This window comes from Mytilus californianus, unplaced genomic scaffold (genome assembly GCF_021869535.1).
Source record: "Mytilus californianus isolate M0D057914Y unplaced genomic scaffold, xbMytCali1.0.p SCAF_9, whole genome shotgun sequence".
Taxonomy (NCBI): domain Eukaryota; kingdom Metazoa; phylum Mollusca; class Bivalvia; order Mytilida; family Mytilidae; genus Mytilus; species Mytilus californianus.
Genome location: NW_026262745.1, coordinates 90,356,491 through 90,375,366, shown reverse-complemented (window position 1 = coordinate 90,375,366; position 18,876 = coordinate 90,356,491). Strand labels below are relative to the sequence as shown.

The window sequence follows — 18,876 nt, the reverse complement described above, 5'->3', positions numbered from 1 at the left end:
TATGACTAACTACAACAGAGAGTTCAAATATATGCTTTAAATAAAAATAATAATGTGCGATATGAACTAGCACAATTCTAAAGCTTTAACGGTGACGACAGTTATGATGTTACAAGAACGATTGCGTCAATAAGAATTCCAAATAAACAGCACTGAACGATCTAAATTTGTAAATATTTCAAATTTGACAACGGTAGAGTAGTTGCAACAGAGTCTGTGTATTTAAACATCGCAAACAAACGGCCGTTAAATTATAATAATAAATTTTGACTAAGGTTAACTAGTTGAACGTGGCTTGGTACTTTTACATCCCTCAAAAAATTAAGCAATTTAAATTGGTATATTCAACAGATTTATTTTAGAGATGAGTAAGGTAAAGAAATAGAAACAGAGACTGTAATAAAAAGTAATACAACCCAAATGTGAAGCACTGCATGGAGTCGAACTACATCTTTTCATTTATCCCATTTGGTGCCAAAGTTGTTAATTTTCTTATCCAAAATCTTTCCCGAGTGAGTCTATCCTCCCTAGACCAAGCAGAGTTGTGGTCAATGATTGTAATGGTCAGTCGATTGAGATCTGCCTTAGTGTGGCCAGGGGATCTCAAATGTCGACTGAGAGGGAGGTCTGGCTTGCATTGGTAGTCGCTACGATGACCGTTCATTCGTTTGTGAAACGCCTGTTCTGACTCGCCAACATACTGTTTACCACATTTACACTGTAGGAGATACACAACATTTGTAGTCTTGCAATTAACATTGCAAAATATGGTGTATTCTGTACCAGTGGAGTGACTGTTAAAAGTCTGGGTAACCAGTATTTGTTTGCAAGTCAGACATCGTTTGTTTCCGCAACCCTTGCAAGAGCCCACAGACGAAGAGCCTGCTTGAGAGGATAAATCAGCTCTCACCAGCAAGTCTTTAAGGCTTTTGGGCCTACGGAAAGCCAGTACCGGTGGCTCGGGAAAGATCTTGGATAGTTTAGGATGTTTTTCGATTTCTTTCCAATTTTCGCGGATTAGGTGAGATAAGTTGTCAAATTTAGGATGGTAAGTCAACACAAAAGGCACCCTCCTGTTGACCTTTTTGACTTTATATTGTAAAAGTTCATCTCGGCTGATGTTGTTAGCACGAGAAAAACCTTTATCAATGTCTTTTCTTTTGTAGCCCCGATGTTTTAGGTGACCGCGAAGTTCTTGTAGTCGTTTTTTTGCAATATCGTTGGTGGAGCAAATCCTTTTTATTCGTATGGCCTGGCTGTAGGGAATGCTCTTGGTGCAATGTTTAGGGTGACAACTCAAAGGAGATAGATATTGGTGTTTGTCTGTGGGCTTGCAATACAGATCTGTAAATATGTTTCCATCCCTCACTTGCGTTGTAGTGTCAAGAAATGTGATCTTAGAGTCAGAGATTTCATATGTGAATTTTATTGAGGGATGGGCATCGTTGGCATGTTGAATGAACAAATTTAGTTCTTGTTCAGTATTATCCCACTTCATGTCAATATCATCGATAAATCGGAACCAAGAGAGGGGTTGATAGAGAGAAGAATTGAGAATTCTCTGTTCTAATTTCCCCATAAAAATATTGGCATAAGACGGGGCCATCTTTGTTCCCATTGCTGTTCCATTAACTTGGAGAAAGTGTTCACCATTGAATGTGAAGTTATTGCATTGTAATACCAAAGTAAGAAGCTGGATGAGACATTCAGTCGGTGGATGTAAGGTGTTACGAGAGTTCCAGACTTCCCTACAGGCTTCAATACCATCGTCATGGGGGATGTTAGTATAGAGGGAGGTAACATCAAGCGAGACAAGGATCGTTTCAGGTGGGAGAGGGTTCAAAGATTCCATTTTCTTCAGATAATGTGTTGTGTCTTGTATATAGGATGGTAAATTTTCCACATGTGGTCTCAGATGAAAGTCAATAAATTCTGATATTTTCTCTGTAGGGTGGTCATTGGCGGAAACAATTGGTCTACCTGGATTATTGACTTTATGTATTTTGGGCAGAAGATAGAAATGCCCCGGCTTTGATTTTTCAGGTTTTAGATATTCAAATGTGTTTTCATCAATATGTCCCTCTTCACACATGTTTTTCAGGTTTGTGGTGATCTCTTTGTTGAATTGAGGGGTGGGGTCAGAGTCTAATTTCTTATAAAATCTCTCATCAGAGAGTTGACGTTCTGCCTCTTGAATGTAGTCACATTTGTCCATGACGACAACAGCGCTACCTTTATCTGCTGGTTTTATTATAATGTCGTCTCTGTTTTTAAGTAGCCGCACAGCTTCATTTTCTTCAGACGACAAATTGTTGAATGTTTGGGAAGAGGCAGTGGACAGATGTGTTACGTCGGATTTAATTTTGTCAATAATATGTTCTAAAGTAGCACATTTACTGGGTTTAGGAATCCATGAACTTTTTTTCCTGAATCTGGGAATATCGACATCTTCTTGGTCGTCATCTGAGTCGAGATCACTTGTGTCACTATCAGTGGTACTTTTTGTGGTGTCCTTAGAAAAATATTCCTTGATTCTGAGGGATCTTGCTAAATTGTCTAGGTCATCCTCCAAAAGTATAGAATCTATTTTGCCCGGCGTGGGACAAAAATTAAGACCTTTTGACAGTACCTTAGTCTCGGTCTCCGACACTGTAGTCAATTTGTCTTCAGTTGCTTTGTCGGAGACCGAGACTAAGGTACTGTCAAAAGGTCTTAATTTTTGTCCCACGCCGGGCAAAATAGATTCTATACTTTTGGAGGATGACCTAGACAATTTAGCAAGATCCCTCAGAATCAAGGAATATTTTTCTAAGGACACCACAAAAAGTACCACTGATAGTGACACAAGTGATCTCGACTCAGATGACGACCAAGAAGATGTCGATATTCCCAGATTCAGGAAAAAAAGTTCATGGATTCCTAAACCCAGTAAATGTGCTACTTTAGAACATATTATTGACAAAATTAAATCCGACGTAACACATCTGTCCACTGCCTCTTCCCAAACATTCAACAATTTGTCGTCTGAAGAAAATGAAGCTGTGCGGCTACTTAAAAACAGAGACGACATTATAATAAAACCAGTAGATAAAGGTAGCGCTGTTGTCGTCATGGACAAATGTGACTACATTCAAGAGGCAGAACGTCAACTCTCTGATGAGAGATTTTATAAGAAATTAGACTCTGACCCCACCCCTCAATTCAACAAAGAGATCACCACAAACCTGAAAAACATGTGTGAAGAGGGACATATTGATGAAAACACATTTGAATATCTAAAACCTGAAAAATCAAAGCCGGGGCGTTTCTATCTTCTGCCCAAAATACATAAAGTCAATAATCCAGGTAGACCAATTGTTTCCGCCAATGACCACCCTACAGAGAAAATATCAGAATTTATTGACTTTCATCTGAGACCACATGTGGAAAATTTACCATCCTATATACAAGACACAACACATTATCTGAAGAAAATGGAATCTTTGAACCCTCTCCCACCTGAAACGATCCTTGTCTCGCTTGATGTTACCTCCCTCTATACTAACATCCCCCATGACGATGGTATTGAAGCCTGTAGGGAAGTCTGGAACTCTCGTAACACCTTACATCCACCGACTGAATGTCTCATCCAGCTTCTTACTTTGGTATTACAATGCAATAACTTCACATTCAATGGTGAACACTTTCTCCAAGTTAATGGAACAGCAATGGGAACAAAGATGGCCCCGTCTTATGCCAATATTTTTATGGGGAAATTAGAACAGAGAATTCTCAATTCTTCTCTCTATCAACCCCTCTCTTGGTTCCGATTTATCGATGATATTGACATGAAGTGGGATAATACTGAACAAGAACTAAATTTGTTCATTCAACATGCCAACGATGCCCATCCCTCAATAAAATTCACATATGAAATCTCTGACTCTAAGATCACATTTCTTGACACTACAACGCAAGTGAGGGATGGAAACATATTTACAGATCTGTATTGCAAGCCCACAGACAAACACCAATATCCATCTCCTTTGAGTTGTCACCCTAAACATTGCACCAAGAGCATTCCCTACAGCCAGGCCATACGAATAAAAAGGATTTGCTCCACCAACGATATTGCAACAAAACGACTACAAGAACTTCGCGGTCACCTAAAACATCGGGGCTACAAAAGAAAAGACATTGATAAAGGTTTTTCTCGTGCTAACAACATCAGCCGAGATGAACTTTTACAATATAAAGTCAAAAAGGTCAACAGGAGGGTGCCTTTTGTGTTGACTTACCATCCTAAATTTGACAACTTATCTCACCTAATCCGCGAAAATTGGAAAGAAATCGAAAAACATCCTAAACTATCCAAGATCTTTCCCGAGCCACCGGTACTGGCTTTCCGTAGGCCCAAAAGCCTTAAAGACTTGCTGGTGAGAGCTGATTTATCCTCTCAAGCAGGCTCTTCGTCTGTGGGCTCTTGCAAGGGTTGCGGAAACAAACGATGTCTGACTTGCAAACAAATACTGGTTACCCAGACTTTTAACAGTCACTCCACTGGTACAGAATACACCATATTTTGCAATGTTAATTGCAAGACTACAAATGTTGTGTATCTCCTACAGTGTAAATGTGGTAAACAGTATGTTGGCGAGTCAGAACAGGCGTTTCACAAACGAATGAACGGTCATCGTAGCGACTACCAATGCAAGCCAGACCTCCCTCTCAGTCGACATTTGAGATCCCCTGGCCACACTAAGGCAGATCTCAATCGACTGACCATTACAATCATTGACCACAACTCTGCTTGGTCTAGGGAGGATAGACTCACTCGGGAAAGATTTTGGATAAGAAAATTAACAACTTTGGCACCAAATGGGATAAATGAAAAGATGTAGTTCGACTCCATGCAGTGCTTCACATTTGGGTTGTATTACTTTTTATTACAGTCTCTGTTTCTATTTCTTTACCTTACTCATCTCTAAAATAAATCTGTTGAATATACCAATTTAAATTGCTTAATTTTTTGAGGGATGTAAAAGTACCAAGCCACGTTCAACTAGTTAACCTTAGTCAAAATTTATTATTATAATTTAACGGCCGTTTGTTTGCGATGTTTAAATACACAGACTCTGTTGCAACTACTCTACCGTTGTCAAATTTGAAATATTTACAAATTTAGATCGTTCAGTGCTGTTTATTTGGAATTCTTATTGACGCAATCGTTCTTGTAACATCATAACTGTCGTCACCGTTAAAGCTTTAGAATTGTGCTAGTTCATATCGCACATTATTATTTTTATTTAAAGCATATATTTGAACTCTCTGTTGTAGTTAGTCATATAACCTATGTCGTGTTTAACACATATTTAGAATTGTGCAAGCGTCTTACCTGATGTTCGGTTTGACATTTTTATTGTATAAATTTCAAGATTTGTATAGTTTAATCTAAGTAGACTGATATATGATTCATTCAACATCACAATCATATTTACTGATGAAGGATATCTGTTATCCGAAATATTTATAAATAATTACATTTATAGTTCCTTTTTTTGTTATTGGTGTTGTTGTGTACACTTTTTAGGCGTTTATATAATTTATTTATTGTGTACGTGTATCGTTACTCGTAACGATCCAGCGCCCTCGTGGGAAAAATCGTTGACTATTATTCAGACGTTTTATATATATATATATATATATATATGCCGATGTATGTTGAAGTACGGCATGCTTTCAGATTAACAGTTTAAGGATGTTTGCTTCTCTTGTTTTTGACTTTTTGACAGATATTCGGAATTCTATAGTTTCATCCGACATGACTTAAAATACAACATAGGTGTAAAATGAAAGTTTTGCCTATTTTTAAAAAAAAAACTGCTATAAATAGAGAAATTCTGACAGGGCGAAGATAACAAACAGCAAATACACTCAAATTTTAAATTTTGGGAAACACAAAATATATATACGTTTTATGCTTCTATATTCCAGCATCCCTTAAAACATTTCCAAGTGCACAGGTTTTATCTGTGCTCGTATCTGTGCTCAGAGTAAAATTTAAGGTGTAAACACGATATGATCTTCATCCGAGCACTTTGTGTATCCAAAAGGCGTTAGCCGATTTGGTGTCCCTAGTGTACGCCATGTCATTATTCTATATGATTCATGATAATTTAGAAAGCGACAAAAGGATATTGCTGTATCTTTCAGAAATTTATTCAATTTATAAGTCAACAGCTCAGATTTTGGCAATCAAACCAGAAAAATACAAGATAGTAAAGGAACTCATATTGGCAAACAAAAACAGTGATAACGGTATCAATTTGATGAGAGAAAACAGATACAATTAAGATTGCATTCAAAATCCATAACTACAAAACATCTCCAAAACGTTACTAAATTTCAGATAATGACAATTTTCCTGCTTTGTCCAAACTAATTTTTAGAACAAACGAAAAGATAAAATATTGATCACTTCTATGTAAATCAAATGTAATCGTCTCATATTTTCGGGGCTAACGCACCTCAGATAGCAGAAATTACATCTAATACTAACAGATAATGCACGATGGTGTGTACATACTTTAATATATAATGCACTATTCTATTAGATATTTTTCTGTTCATCAATCATTTCAATGAGGACAGTTATTCAACAGTGTTAAATATTGTTTTTTTTAACAGGAGGAATGGGGGAGGAGGGGTATGATATTCTATTGTCCCTTTGGTTTTTTGCCCCCTTTTGTTTTTCGATTATTTTGTTGTATAAATAGAAAACATAAAACAGTTGATTTTTTCCCCAAAAATTATGTGTACAGTTGTACAGTTGAATAAATATACATTCTAGCTCCACCATCTACAGTCCATTAATGTCGTATTTTTTTTCTCTTTTTTGTGACCATTTTTCTTCTTTTTTTATTTACCTCACTATTTTAGCAATCTCCAACTATGAGCATAATGATATATTCAGCAAAGAAAGAAACGTGCAACTAAATTGGCACCCACAAATGCATGAATCAATGCATTGTAATGTACACATATGATATGCATATGTATTTGTGTAAAATTGATACAAATTATATAATATCTGACTTAATTCATTAAATTATAAAATAATAATTTCACATAAAGGAACGAGCTTGAACAATACTGTAAAAATAGGTTGATTAAACATGTTAAAAGACTAAACAGAGCATTTCAAAAGACTATGCACAATATCGATTTAATGACCTAAATACTGGTTTTCAGAAAACATATAGTATACAGTTATGTAAACTAAATTTATAACCGGACAATAAAACACGTAATCTATCAGGAAGTCATGTATGTATAATATATTTATTTCCTCTATTATTCGATTATATAATTATTACATTCATATGCACTTCACAATGTTCTATTGATTGCTATTTTTCACTTTAATATAAATTGACATATGCATTTTTTTCACGTCCTACATGTATTAATGTACTTGTTGTATTACTTTTGACTAATTATTGTTATGACAATGTCACCTGTCCTAGTATTAGATGCAAGCTTCGCGTGTCTGCGTCCGCGTCAGCCCTGGCGATATGAGACGCTGACATCCGATTTACATAGAAGTGATAAGTAAATGGAGACGGGTCTAGATCACTCATCTGCTGATACGGCACCTGCTGATTTTGCACCATTAACCTGCCAATTTTGCCCCTATGTAGAACAACTAAAGTTGCTTCCCTTTGTACATTAACCGATTATAAATTGAAAAATTTATGCCATGTTACTTTATTAATCAAATTAAGATAAACAATAGCTAGAAATTAATAATGTTAGATCGCAAGAAAGTATAATTTAAATGGTTTGTAAAATTTGGAATACACTGTTGACAGTTTTGTCTTTTTTATAGTTCACAATAAGAATACATAAATTAATTTGGAAACAATATTTTTTTAATCTTGCAAAGTGAAAAAAATAAGTGAAATGAAATTATTTGAACTTATAGAAGGACATTAACTTATATTCCTTTAAAACATATGACTGTTAGGTTATATTTTTTCTTAAGGTATTATTGTTTGGACACCACTAAAAGAAGTTAATCATACAATTAATATCATTTGCACTATGATTTATAATTAAAGCAAAACAATAGATTCCAGTAATTTACGAGGGTTAAAAGGGGGAGGGTAGTCATTCTGATATTTGACTACGTTGTTAGTGATCATGATTATCATGATAAATGTAAGGAATCCTTATACTTTCAATGTATTCATTGTGTAAATGTATTTTATATTTTGTATAAAAACAAACAATTATTACTTTTTTTAATTACATATATACTTTCATAGAGGAACCTTTATATCACTATTGTTAATTTGCTTTATCTTTCTTGTGTACTAAGATTAACTTCATCAATTAATCATTGTTCTATTATTCAACATATACCCCATTGCACAAGTGGAAGAAGTATATTTAACTGTTACACTGATATTAAGAGTAGTAATACATTTATTGATTGTGGTTTGTTTTACGTTCAGTTTCAAATATTTCATGCATGCTCATGATGATAACAAATCCATAATGAATACAACCGGAAGGTCTTTAATCAATTAAAATGAATGTCGAGAAATTGGAAATCCCACTAGAAACTGAAATTTAGCCTTGCAACAGCCCACCTACGGACCCTTCAAGGAGTACTTTAAAGGGTTCCTAACGTGCAGAGAGCTCGCACTCTATCTCTTCACGAGACAAAGGAAAACAATCTCCTTTCTGACCAGACGTGGCTGCGCATTTATTCATTCAACCCGACCAAACGGACACTCAAACATTCACATGGACTTTACTGTCTGTTCAAAAACCAAAAGTGACCATATTTCTGTTCCTGAGTCACCTTTGGGCTTAAGGCCAATATCATCATTCTTTAAAACATTAAAAGCGGTTTTAAAGGACTTTGCTCTTATATCATACAGTATGACTAAAGATGACATCCTGATGTAGATCTTATAAAAATATACTTTGCATTAAATATGTTGAATGTAATATACAATTATTCTCAATTTTTTTATGTATTTTTTTGTGAAAGATGAACCATAAAAGGTATCTTTTTCGGCCCTGTCTTTACTTATAACATCACCTGCTGATATGACCCCTTCCTATAGACACCATAAAATGTGTCTCTATCGACCCTTTCTTTAATATTTACATAACCTGCTGATACGACCTTCCTATAGTCGCCATAAAAGTGTCTCTATCTATCCTTTCTTTACTTATAACATCACCTGCTTATATGACCCCTCCCTAAAGGCACCATAGAAAGTGTCTCTATCGACCCTTTTTTTACTTATAACATAACCTGCTGATATGACCACTCCCTATAGGCATCTTAGAAAGTGTCTCGATCGACCCTTTCCTTATTTATAACATCACCTGCTGATATGATCCCTTCCTATAGGCATCATAAACAGTGTCTCTACATTTCCTTTCTTTACTAGTAACATCACATGCTGATATGACCCCTCCCTATAGGCATCATACAAAGTGTCTCTATCGACCCTTTTGTTACTGATAACATCACCTGCTGATATGACCCCTTCCTTTAGACATCATAGAAAGTCACTCAATCGACCATTTCCTTTCCTATAATATCACCTGCTGATATGACCCCTTTCGATAGACACCATAGAAAGTGTCTCTACCGCCCCTTTCTTTACTTATAACATCACCTGCTGATATGACCCTTCCTATAGACACCATCGAAAGTGTCTCCATTGACCCTTTCTTTACGTAACATCAATTGCTGTTATGAGCCCTCCCTATAGGCACCATAGAAAGTGTCTCTATCGACCCTTTCTTCACTTTTAACATTATCTGCTGATATGACCCCTCCCTATATGCATCAAAGAAAGTGTGACTATCGACTGTTTCTTTATTGATAACATCACCTACTGATATGACCCCCTCCCTATAATATAAGCACCAAAGAAAGTGTCTCTATCGACCTTTCTTTACTTATAACATCACCTACTGATATGACCCCTCCCTAAATTCACCATAGCAAGTGTTTAACGACCGTGTCTTGAATTATAACATCACCTGCTGATATGATCCCTTCCTAAAGGCACCAAAGAAAGTGTCTCTATCGACCCCTTCCTTACCTATAACTTCACCTGCTCATATGACCCCTCCCTACAGGCAGCATAAAAAGTGTCTCTATCGCCTTTTGTTTTACTCATAACATCATCTGCTGATTAACCCCTCCCTGTAGGCATCATAGAAAGTGTCTCTATTGACCATTTTTTTACTTATAACATCACCTGCTGATATGACTCCTTCCTAAAGGCACCATAGAATCTCTATCGACCCTTTCCTTACTTATAATATCACCTGCTGATATGAACACTTTCTATAGACATCAAAGCAAGTGTCTCTATCGACCCTTTCATTACGTATAAATGATTTATCTTTTCTCTTGTTATAAAAAGAGTAATTGGTTTTGATAAAACAGGAAAAGTGTCATCATATCAAATTTTACCGATGCAGTAACACTTTAAGAAGATGTTTTGTAATTATTAATTTGGAATGAAGTCTATTTTTCTGTCATCAAATTAATACATTATTACTGCATAATCAACATATTAATTGCTGAACTATCTTGTCTTTTTTCTGGTTTAATTGCTAAACTCTGAACTTTTTTTTTATGATAAATGATAACTCTTAGAACTATACATGTAAGTACGGTAACAAATTAAACCTTCAAATAGTCAGCTTATGAAAAGTATGTGATCAGCGATTGATTTCGGAAAATTAGAATGTCCATAGAAATTTGTGTATGCTGGATAAGGGCAGGAAACAGGCAATTGATATATATGCAAACTCCTTTAGATTTTTTTTCGATTATCAACACTTTTTTAATAAGTTGTGTGCATTCGTACCGATTTACTGTATTCCATCATACGGAACGCTCAAACCTTTAAAAAACCGAAAGGTCGATTGCCAATTTGATTAGAATATTATATTCGACAATAATGTATACTATAAAACGGAAATGTGCAACTAAGGAAGCAATTCATTAGGTAAAATGGTTTAACAAATAAAACGACCATGTTTACAGTAGTTGTCGTCTGTTTATGTAGTTCATACGTGTTTCTCGTTTCTCGTTTTTATATAGATTATACAGTTGGTTTTTCCGTTTGAATGGTTTAACACTAGTAATTTGTTGAGGCCCTTTATGGCTTGCTGTTCGGTGTGAGCCAATGCTCCGTGTTGAAGGCCGTACCTTGACCTATAATGGTTTACTTTTATAAATTGTAACTTGGATGGAGAGTTGTCTCATTGGCACTCATACCACATCTTCCTATATCCATGTACATGTTTTTAGATGTATGATACAAGATCATCATATCTTAAAAAACAAATCTACCTGCTAACCACTATCATATCTTAAAAAACAAATCTACCTGCTAACCATTGGATCCATGTCTGATCTTGATATTTGTTTAAGTATATAAATAAAATTGGATATTTTTAGTTGACTTGATTGGCATGATATCGGCAACTACATGTAATACCGCCAAAAAGGGTTTACATATTAAATTAACTTCATTTAAAAAGTAATATAAATAAATTTACTCAAATGTCAGAACTACTCATAAGAAAGATAATGGAAATGATATATTTCGTGCACATGATTGTATGATAAAATGATTGATAAGCTCACATGAATTATAGATGAAACGGAGAAAACAAAAAATAATTAATACATTCATTGGCTCTCGGTCATAAAATTTTACTCAGTACTCGGGAGTACAAAAGTGTGCTCGAAGCAACAAATACATAATATTTTGATTTTGTTCACTCATGGTTGTCAATATAATGGAATTTTATGAAAATGATAGGTTTTAATTATGTAGCTATTAAACCAGGTTTAACCCACCATTTTTGACACAAGGAAATGCCTGTACCAAGTCAGGAATATGGAATTTGTTTTTCATTCGTTTGATGTGTTTGAGCTTTTGGTTTTGCCATTTGATAAGGGACGTTTTTCTTGAAGTTTTGTATTTTTGTTTTTTTTACTTTTGATAGCTGTTGATACCTGAGTCTGAGTACGATCATCATGCTCAAGGGCTGGATTTCTATCTTTAATAAAAATTGTCGTATATTGTCTGGCATCAGTAGCAAATGTGTGGTTTGTAAACCAATATGTACATACTAGGCAGTTCAATCATTTATTTGAAGTGCATACAAAATATACTGATTTACTAGTTTATTTCATTTATAACAACACATTACAATATTACATATAACAATATTAACGGTAAACATATTACTGCACCAGATGCACATTTCGGCATTAAATGTCTCCTCAGTCATGTTCGATACGAAAATATTTTAAAATTCAATACTATAATTTTGGTTTGATTATATACCACCCACATCAAGAACGCCACAACTGTAATTTGAAGAATAAAGCAATAGAGTATTACCAACGAAACAAATCTGGCAAAGAAATCAAACATTAAAATTTCTGTCAAGATTTAGCCCGACAATTACACTGAGACGTGCAAAAACAAAACAAACATACAGAAAACTATAGATGGTATTATAAATGAAAGTATCTGCCAGTACATAGGTCCACACAGTACATGACAAATGATCATTATGATTCATTTGACATACTGTACATTTAGAAATCTAAAATTTGTTTTGCATTTTCGATTGCGATTGTTTTTATTTTTTGCAAAAGCTTTTTCGTCGCAATTTTTGCGAGATAATTTGTATATCTCATTTAAGGTTTTTATATTTATTTGTACTTTGTGCAGAGTGCATGAAATTTTGTAAACATTCATTTCAATGAAAATTAATTTATATGGCAATTTTTTTTACAGATGAGTCAGAATTAAGGAGTATTATGGCAAATAGTGTACTATAGTATTAGTACGTAACAGGATGGATAGTACCATCATACCAGGATTATTTGGACTGAATCTTAATCTGATGTATGTTTTAGACATCCAAATGATTTATGATGAAATAGAAGCACTTAAAATACGACTGCAAGTTGAGCATAAGTGTGTACACAATGTTCTTAATAATATGATTGCTATTTTGAAAACAAAACTACCAAGATTGCGATGTTATGCAAAAGAAAATCTTGAACATATTCTAAGGGAAAATAAAAACAATTTAAACGCATTGTCCGATCTAGAACAGATTTATAAGGGATTGCATAGACTATCGGACGCAGAAAGATGTAAACAACGCATGGAAAAAATCATTAATAGCACCCAAGAAGAAGCATGGTCAATAAAGCTGTTTGTCTTTTGGAACAAGGGTATGCATTGGTGCACGATATGTCAGCTAATATTGAAAACATTGCAAGCAGCAAATTAACTGATGCACACAAGCTGCTGCAGGCAGAACACCAAAGAAGCGAAAAAGAACGGAGATTAGTGCTTCAAAAATGTGTTTTCCACAACAAACAAACTATCAGTAATTTAGAACAATCTATCCAATGCAGTAGAACAAACGAATACTTTCTTCGCAAAATCACAGCCCTTCAACAATTTGAAAGGGCCCAAATCATCTGCAGCAAATATCCATACAAAATAGTATGGTCGTATTACATTGGGGAGGCATGGAATCGTCATGTCGATTCACTACAAAGGCAAAGAACTGAACATAGAATAAAAGATGTCTTGGATGCTACCTGTAAGGCGATTGAAATGTTTTTAAATGTTGCAAACATGACAGATGACATTGATAAGAAAAGAACTTACATTTCAAGATCACTTGCACAAATAGGCCATATATTAATAAAACGGCACAAGACACTTGAAAATAATCCTATAGATTTTGATTTCATTAAAGATGAGTCATTTGTCAAATATATCAGAGACCCAATGATACCATTAGGAAAGGCATATGACATGCAGAAAAAAATACCCGATTCATTTGTAATGAATAAATATGGACGTGCCTTATTCCATCTTTCGAAAGAGAAAGATTCGCATGAAAAACGACAGCGACTTGAAATGGCTGAAGCAATACTTACTAAATCAACAGAATGTTTTACCATGAACTGGTTCGCTTATAGTACGCGTATGCAAGTTGCCGAAAGTTTAGGCGATTTGCATTTAACGACAAACAGAGAATTGTCTTGGCAATACTTTCAAGCAGCACTCAGCGATGGAAATCAATGCTTCGAATCAAAGGGATCTGCAATTGATATGGAAATATTGGCAAGAATATGTCAGAAGATTGCCAAGTTCCCATCTACCAACAAATATGGCGCCTATGTGGTTAAGAATAAAGAGTTTCTTCACTACGCTCTTGATTATTTGCAACACGGAATAGTTTTATCAGGTCCAAGCGAATACAACGTTGCCAAAAGAATGGCATCATGTTTATACGACTTAAATGAACTCGTCACAGCTGCTGAGTGGATGAAACGAGCGTTATCATTATCCTCATATGTTAAGACACATGACTTTAAAGTTACCTGTTTATATCTTCTAAAACGATATGGCGTTGAAAGCAAGGATAATGGAGGTGACAAACCCTACTATCTTCTCCGAGAAATAATTTACATACTGCTTAAATGCCAAAAACAGCAGGCAAATACGAATGAAGTGTATGAATACATGATCAGGAACGACTACTCCGACTTGTGTTCACTTATACACGATGTGGTAACGGTAAAACAATTGTTAAAACAAACCGGTATAGATATAATTACAGAAATCTTGCAATGTGACACGGCAATAAAAAAATTAGATACAGGACGACAGAAGCAGCTTGAACAGTTCAAAGAACAAATATCAAATGTCGTTCCACAAGACGATATTGAAATAGATCTCGAAGAAGAGTTTGAAAAATCTTCAGCACCTATTCCGATTTCTCTAGAGACTCAACAGGTACCCGAAGGATATCAATACAGTTTCTTCATATCTCATAGCAATAGAGACAGTGACTGGGTTATCAATATGCTTCTTTTCGAATTAGAAAAGAAATTTTCAGACAAAGACGAAGCTTTTAAAGGTAATTTATAGAATTCTAAAGATATAAGAGCCTCGTAGTTAATCTACAGTTACCGCTAGCCTGTCAACACTATTGTTGTGTGTTCAAACTCCGCTCGTGTCAAGGTGCGTTTTTGTCCCGATCTGAATTGTCTTTTGTTTGATTGTTTTCCTGTCGAAGGTGCGTGGTTTATTCTGGATACACCACTTTTATCTAGGGGGGGCGGGGGGGGGGGGGGGGGTGGTTTTTTCCTCAAAAATATTCTGATCCTCAATTTGATGAAACAAATATTGTGGTCAAGCAGATTACATAAAATTATTCTGAATCCAGGTTTTCCCCATACCTTTTAGTGTTAAATTTGGTAAAAAAAATGATTGTCAACTAAAACTAAAAAATAAATATTTTCTGACTCAGACAAAAGAACCATACCCCCCTTTTTTGAAGTTAAATGGTTGCTCCCTAAAGTACAAAAAAACATTTTAGAAAAAAAAACCCAAATATTTTATAATTTAATTTATTATTTAACATGATAATAATTGATTTCCTGTCTATAATAACCAGCAAAGATATCTGATGGTGAATACAATTTGGGTATCTGATAACACTTAACTCAAATAAATAAGAGTCATAGAAATTTCAATCCACGAATTCAAATATAGAACAAATATTCAACGATTGACCGAACCAGACATTATTTCACGAATGAACTAATTATCAATGTTGTTCGGTCACGAGCTAAATATTTTTCCATACTTGAATTTTTGAACTAGTTATTGTTTTTGATACATTGGCATTGAAATTTTGAAAGAAATAAAGTGAACAATACAAGAAAGTTTGTGTTTGTAACGCATTCTAAATGCGATTTTGGTATAACGTCATCGACAATTCATTCTTTTTTTGTCAACATATATATATGTAATAATTGTGTAAACCATTTTCAGGTTGTATTGCGGACCGGGATTTCGTTCCGGGAAAAACTATAATCAGGAACATCACAGAAGCAATCAGAAAAAGCTGTAAGATAATCCTTGTGCTAACAAGAAATTTTGTTGCGAGCCCTTGGTGCGAGAACGAAATGGAAAGAGCATTAGTACGACATATTAATGATAAAGATAGTTGTGTCATTCCCCTTTTATTGGAACCGTTGTCAGATGAGCAGTTTCCTGATTGTTTGAAAAATATTACATATTTAGATATGACAGATGAGAGTACAAGGATTCAAGAAATAAGCAGACTGAAGCGGGCTTTGTTGTATGTACCTGGTGATGACATTATATACGTTCGGGAAGACAAGTGAATATTTAAGCTAAAGACGTGGCAATACAATGAAAATGTGTAATATAAAAATTTACCAATCGTCACACTAGACATATTGATGTTCTGCAAGTTGGTTCAACTTTAAAGATGCAGATCAGAAAATGTTGTCACAGGTTTATAATTTTGTAACTTATTAAACGACACGTGACCATTACAAAAGTTAAACTCATTCATTTTACTTTCTCTTATTTTCAAACGAAATTGATTAAATCATGATTGATCTTGATATTCACTGCTTTTAAGAAAGCAATATTCTATGATTATGTTTGTCATATCAGTGTTTTCTGTAACAGATAAAGGAATATGTAGTGTGGTCGCCAATTATACAACAACCCGACAACACAAATAACAAAAAACGGGCCTACATACCTTTGCAGCAATAAACAGATGCCCTATATATTTTAACAGGGTCTAGATCTTCCCTTGTCTAAAATAGAATATAGAGAAGAAACTATAAAATCACGTTCTGGTCACATGAGATCAAACTCGAAAAATAACTTTCAAGACAAGTTACAACCAGGGAGATGAATTAAAAAACCCGTTCAGAACACCTGTGGTAACCCTAGGTTGTTTTGGGGGGCGTGTTTTTCAAATTTTAATATTAGTTTTGTGTAAACATTGTGTATGTGTTTCTCTCTCGTTTGACTATGATGTTGTATGGTCGGCAACTTAAGGTTTGGTTGGGCCCTTATTTTTTTGTATTTCGTTCAGCAGTTACAATGTACCATCCATAGAAATTGTTAATCTTATATGAAAAAACAGTACAAACGTATAACCCTATTAATTTATCATAAATGGGATATATAATCAACTTAAAAAAAAAAAAATTTCGCGGTGTAGTTAAAGATCGGAAAAAAAATAATATCGAAGAAAATCATAATGACGTACACAACAGAGCATCTTAAGCCTGAGTCTTAACAAGTCACAAGAAACACACATTATATTATGTTTTCTTCGAAATTACGTCGCAGGATAGATAATGTACAGATCATAGTCTGCATACTGTGAACAATGTTTCGATAAATAGACGAAAAACATGAAGGTAATACAAATAGAGTGGAAAATATTATTTGTGGAGAAAAAAAATGTACATCAAGGATGTTTTAGGTATATTAAGATAAAGACTCTTTAGTATTATATGTCCAGAGGGAGATTTTGACCCAGTAAGTGAAACAAACACTGGAGAATTTGGCCATAGTCCTTAATGAAGATATTCAGTCCTACTGAAAGGGTAAGTTGGAGGATAAATAATGAATATGTCATAGCCTACAGATTTTGTATAAATGTATTAATGGAGTCAGATCAAATCAGGTAGGTAACTCAAAATGAAATAACAGTAGGTATATAATTGTATAAAACAAAGGAATAAGCATTTGTTTTTTTTTTAAATTGTCACAAGAAAGGGTTCTTAAGGGTTATTTTCTTTCAACATGAATTGCATGTAATTGTATCAGTATTATCGTGGCAAAAGGCCTTTGTTCGTCGTGTTACCATATAACGTAAATAAACAAGTTTGATGAAGATCAATGAAGTATATGTTGTCCGTAAACTAATGTTATTGTTGTATTTGGGTTGTTGTCCCTTTGTCGTTTTCCCCACATCTCCAGTTATTCATACTTTTGAATTTAAATTGAGAGAAAGACATATATTTTTTTTTCAAATTGCAATATACAGCTACAGAAGAAATACATGACTGAAATCCAGTTTACTGTATCAAAAATGTCACTTGATCCTTACCATATGATTCAGTCTATTGTTAGTTTGATACTCCATTCGTTGCTATCGATAACAACAATGTCATGTGTACAGGAATACATATTATATACAGCATTATAGGAATGTTACAGCTTTAAACAATAACATGCAAGGTTATTGGTCAATTTTGACATGTTTATGATGTCATATTGTTATCTCAAGTGATTTTTTTTGCAAATAAGTTTCTCGATACTAAGTAATATCAAATAACTGGTTCATTTATCTGAAGAATGAACATGACACAGAAAATCATGAATATCTTTCCTTTTTGCAAGTTAAGGGGTTGAATAATGACCCTTACCATTACTCCTTATTTGCTTAAATAAGGGTAAACGATAAATAGTTTACTTCACTGACGTTAACTGTAACTAAACAAGAATGTGTCCATAGTACACAGATGCCCCATCTGCACTATCATTTTCTATGTTCAGTGGACCGTGAAATTGGGGTGAAAACTCTAATTTGGCATTACAATTAGAAATATCATATCTTAGGGAACATGTGTACTAGGTTTCAAGTTGATTGGACTTCAACTTCAACAAAAACTACCTCGACCAAAAACTTTAACCTAAAGCGGGACATACGGACAGACAAACGAACGGACGCACAGACCAGAAAACACAATGCCCATAAATTGGGCATAAAAATGCGATTTGATGTATGCCAATATAATTTTTAGACTCATTTAACGCTACACGTATCGACTTCAGTGTTGAAAAACTGACACATAGAGCATAAGATCATTCCAATCCTCCTGACATATTTGCGGTAGGTGAATATTTCTTATTATGCTTTTTAACAAATATATAAAAACTTGGCAATATAAACAAA

The 18,876-nt window shown here is 34.5% G+C and overlaps 1 protein-coding gene across 1 annotated transcript; it reads left to right on the top strand.

Annotated features, from left to right (window-relative positions):
- The first annotated feature begins 13,258 nt into the window (after positions 1–13,258).
- Positions 13,259–16,518, top strand: LOC127715996 (uncharacterized). Its single transcript, XM_052222096.1, has 2 exons — positions 13,259–14,994; positions 15,915–16,518. The coding sequence occupies exons 1-2, from the start codon at positions 13,308–13,310 to the stop codon at positions 16,268–16,270; spliced, it is 2,043 nt and encodes a 680-aa protein (XP_052078056.1). The 5' UTR covers positions 13,259–13,307; the 3' UTR covers positions 16,271–16,518.
- Positions 16,519–18,876: the final 2,358 nt, after the last annotated feature.

What these genes read in the sequence shown, in the direction of transcription:
- LOC127715996 (XM_052222096.1), top strand. Translation starts at nt 13,308, where the DNA reads ATGTCAGCTAATATTGAAAACATTGCAAGCAGCAAATTAACTGATGCA. An exon ending in CAAAGACGAAGCTTTTAAAG is followed by an intron (nt 14,995 to 15,914) that starts GTAATTTATAGA and finishes AACCATTTTCAG; the next exon opens with GTTGTATTGCGGACCGGGAT.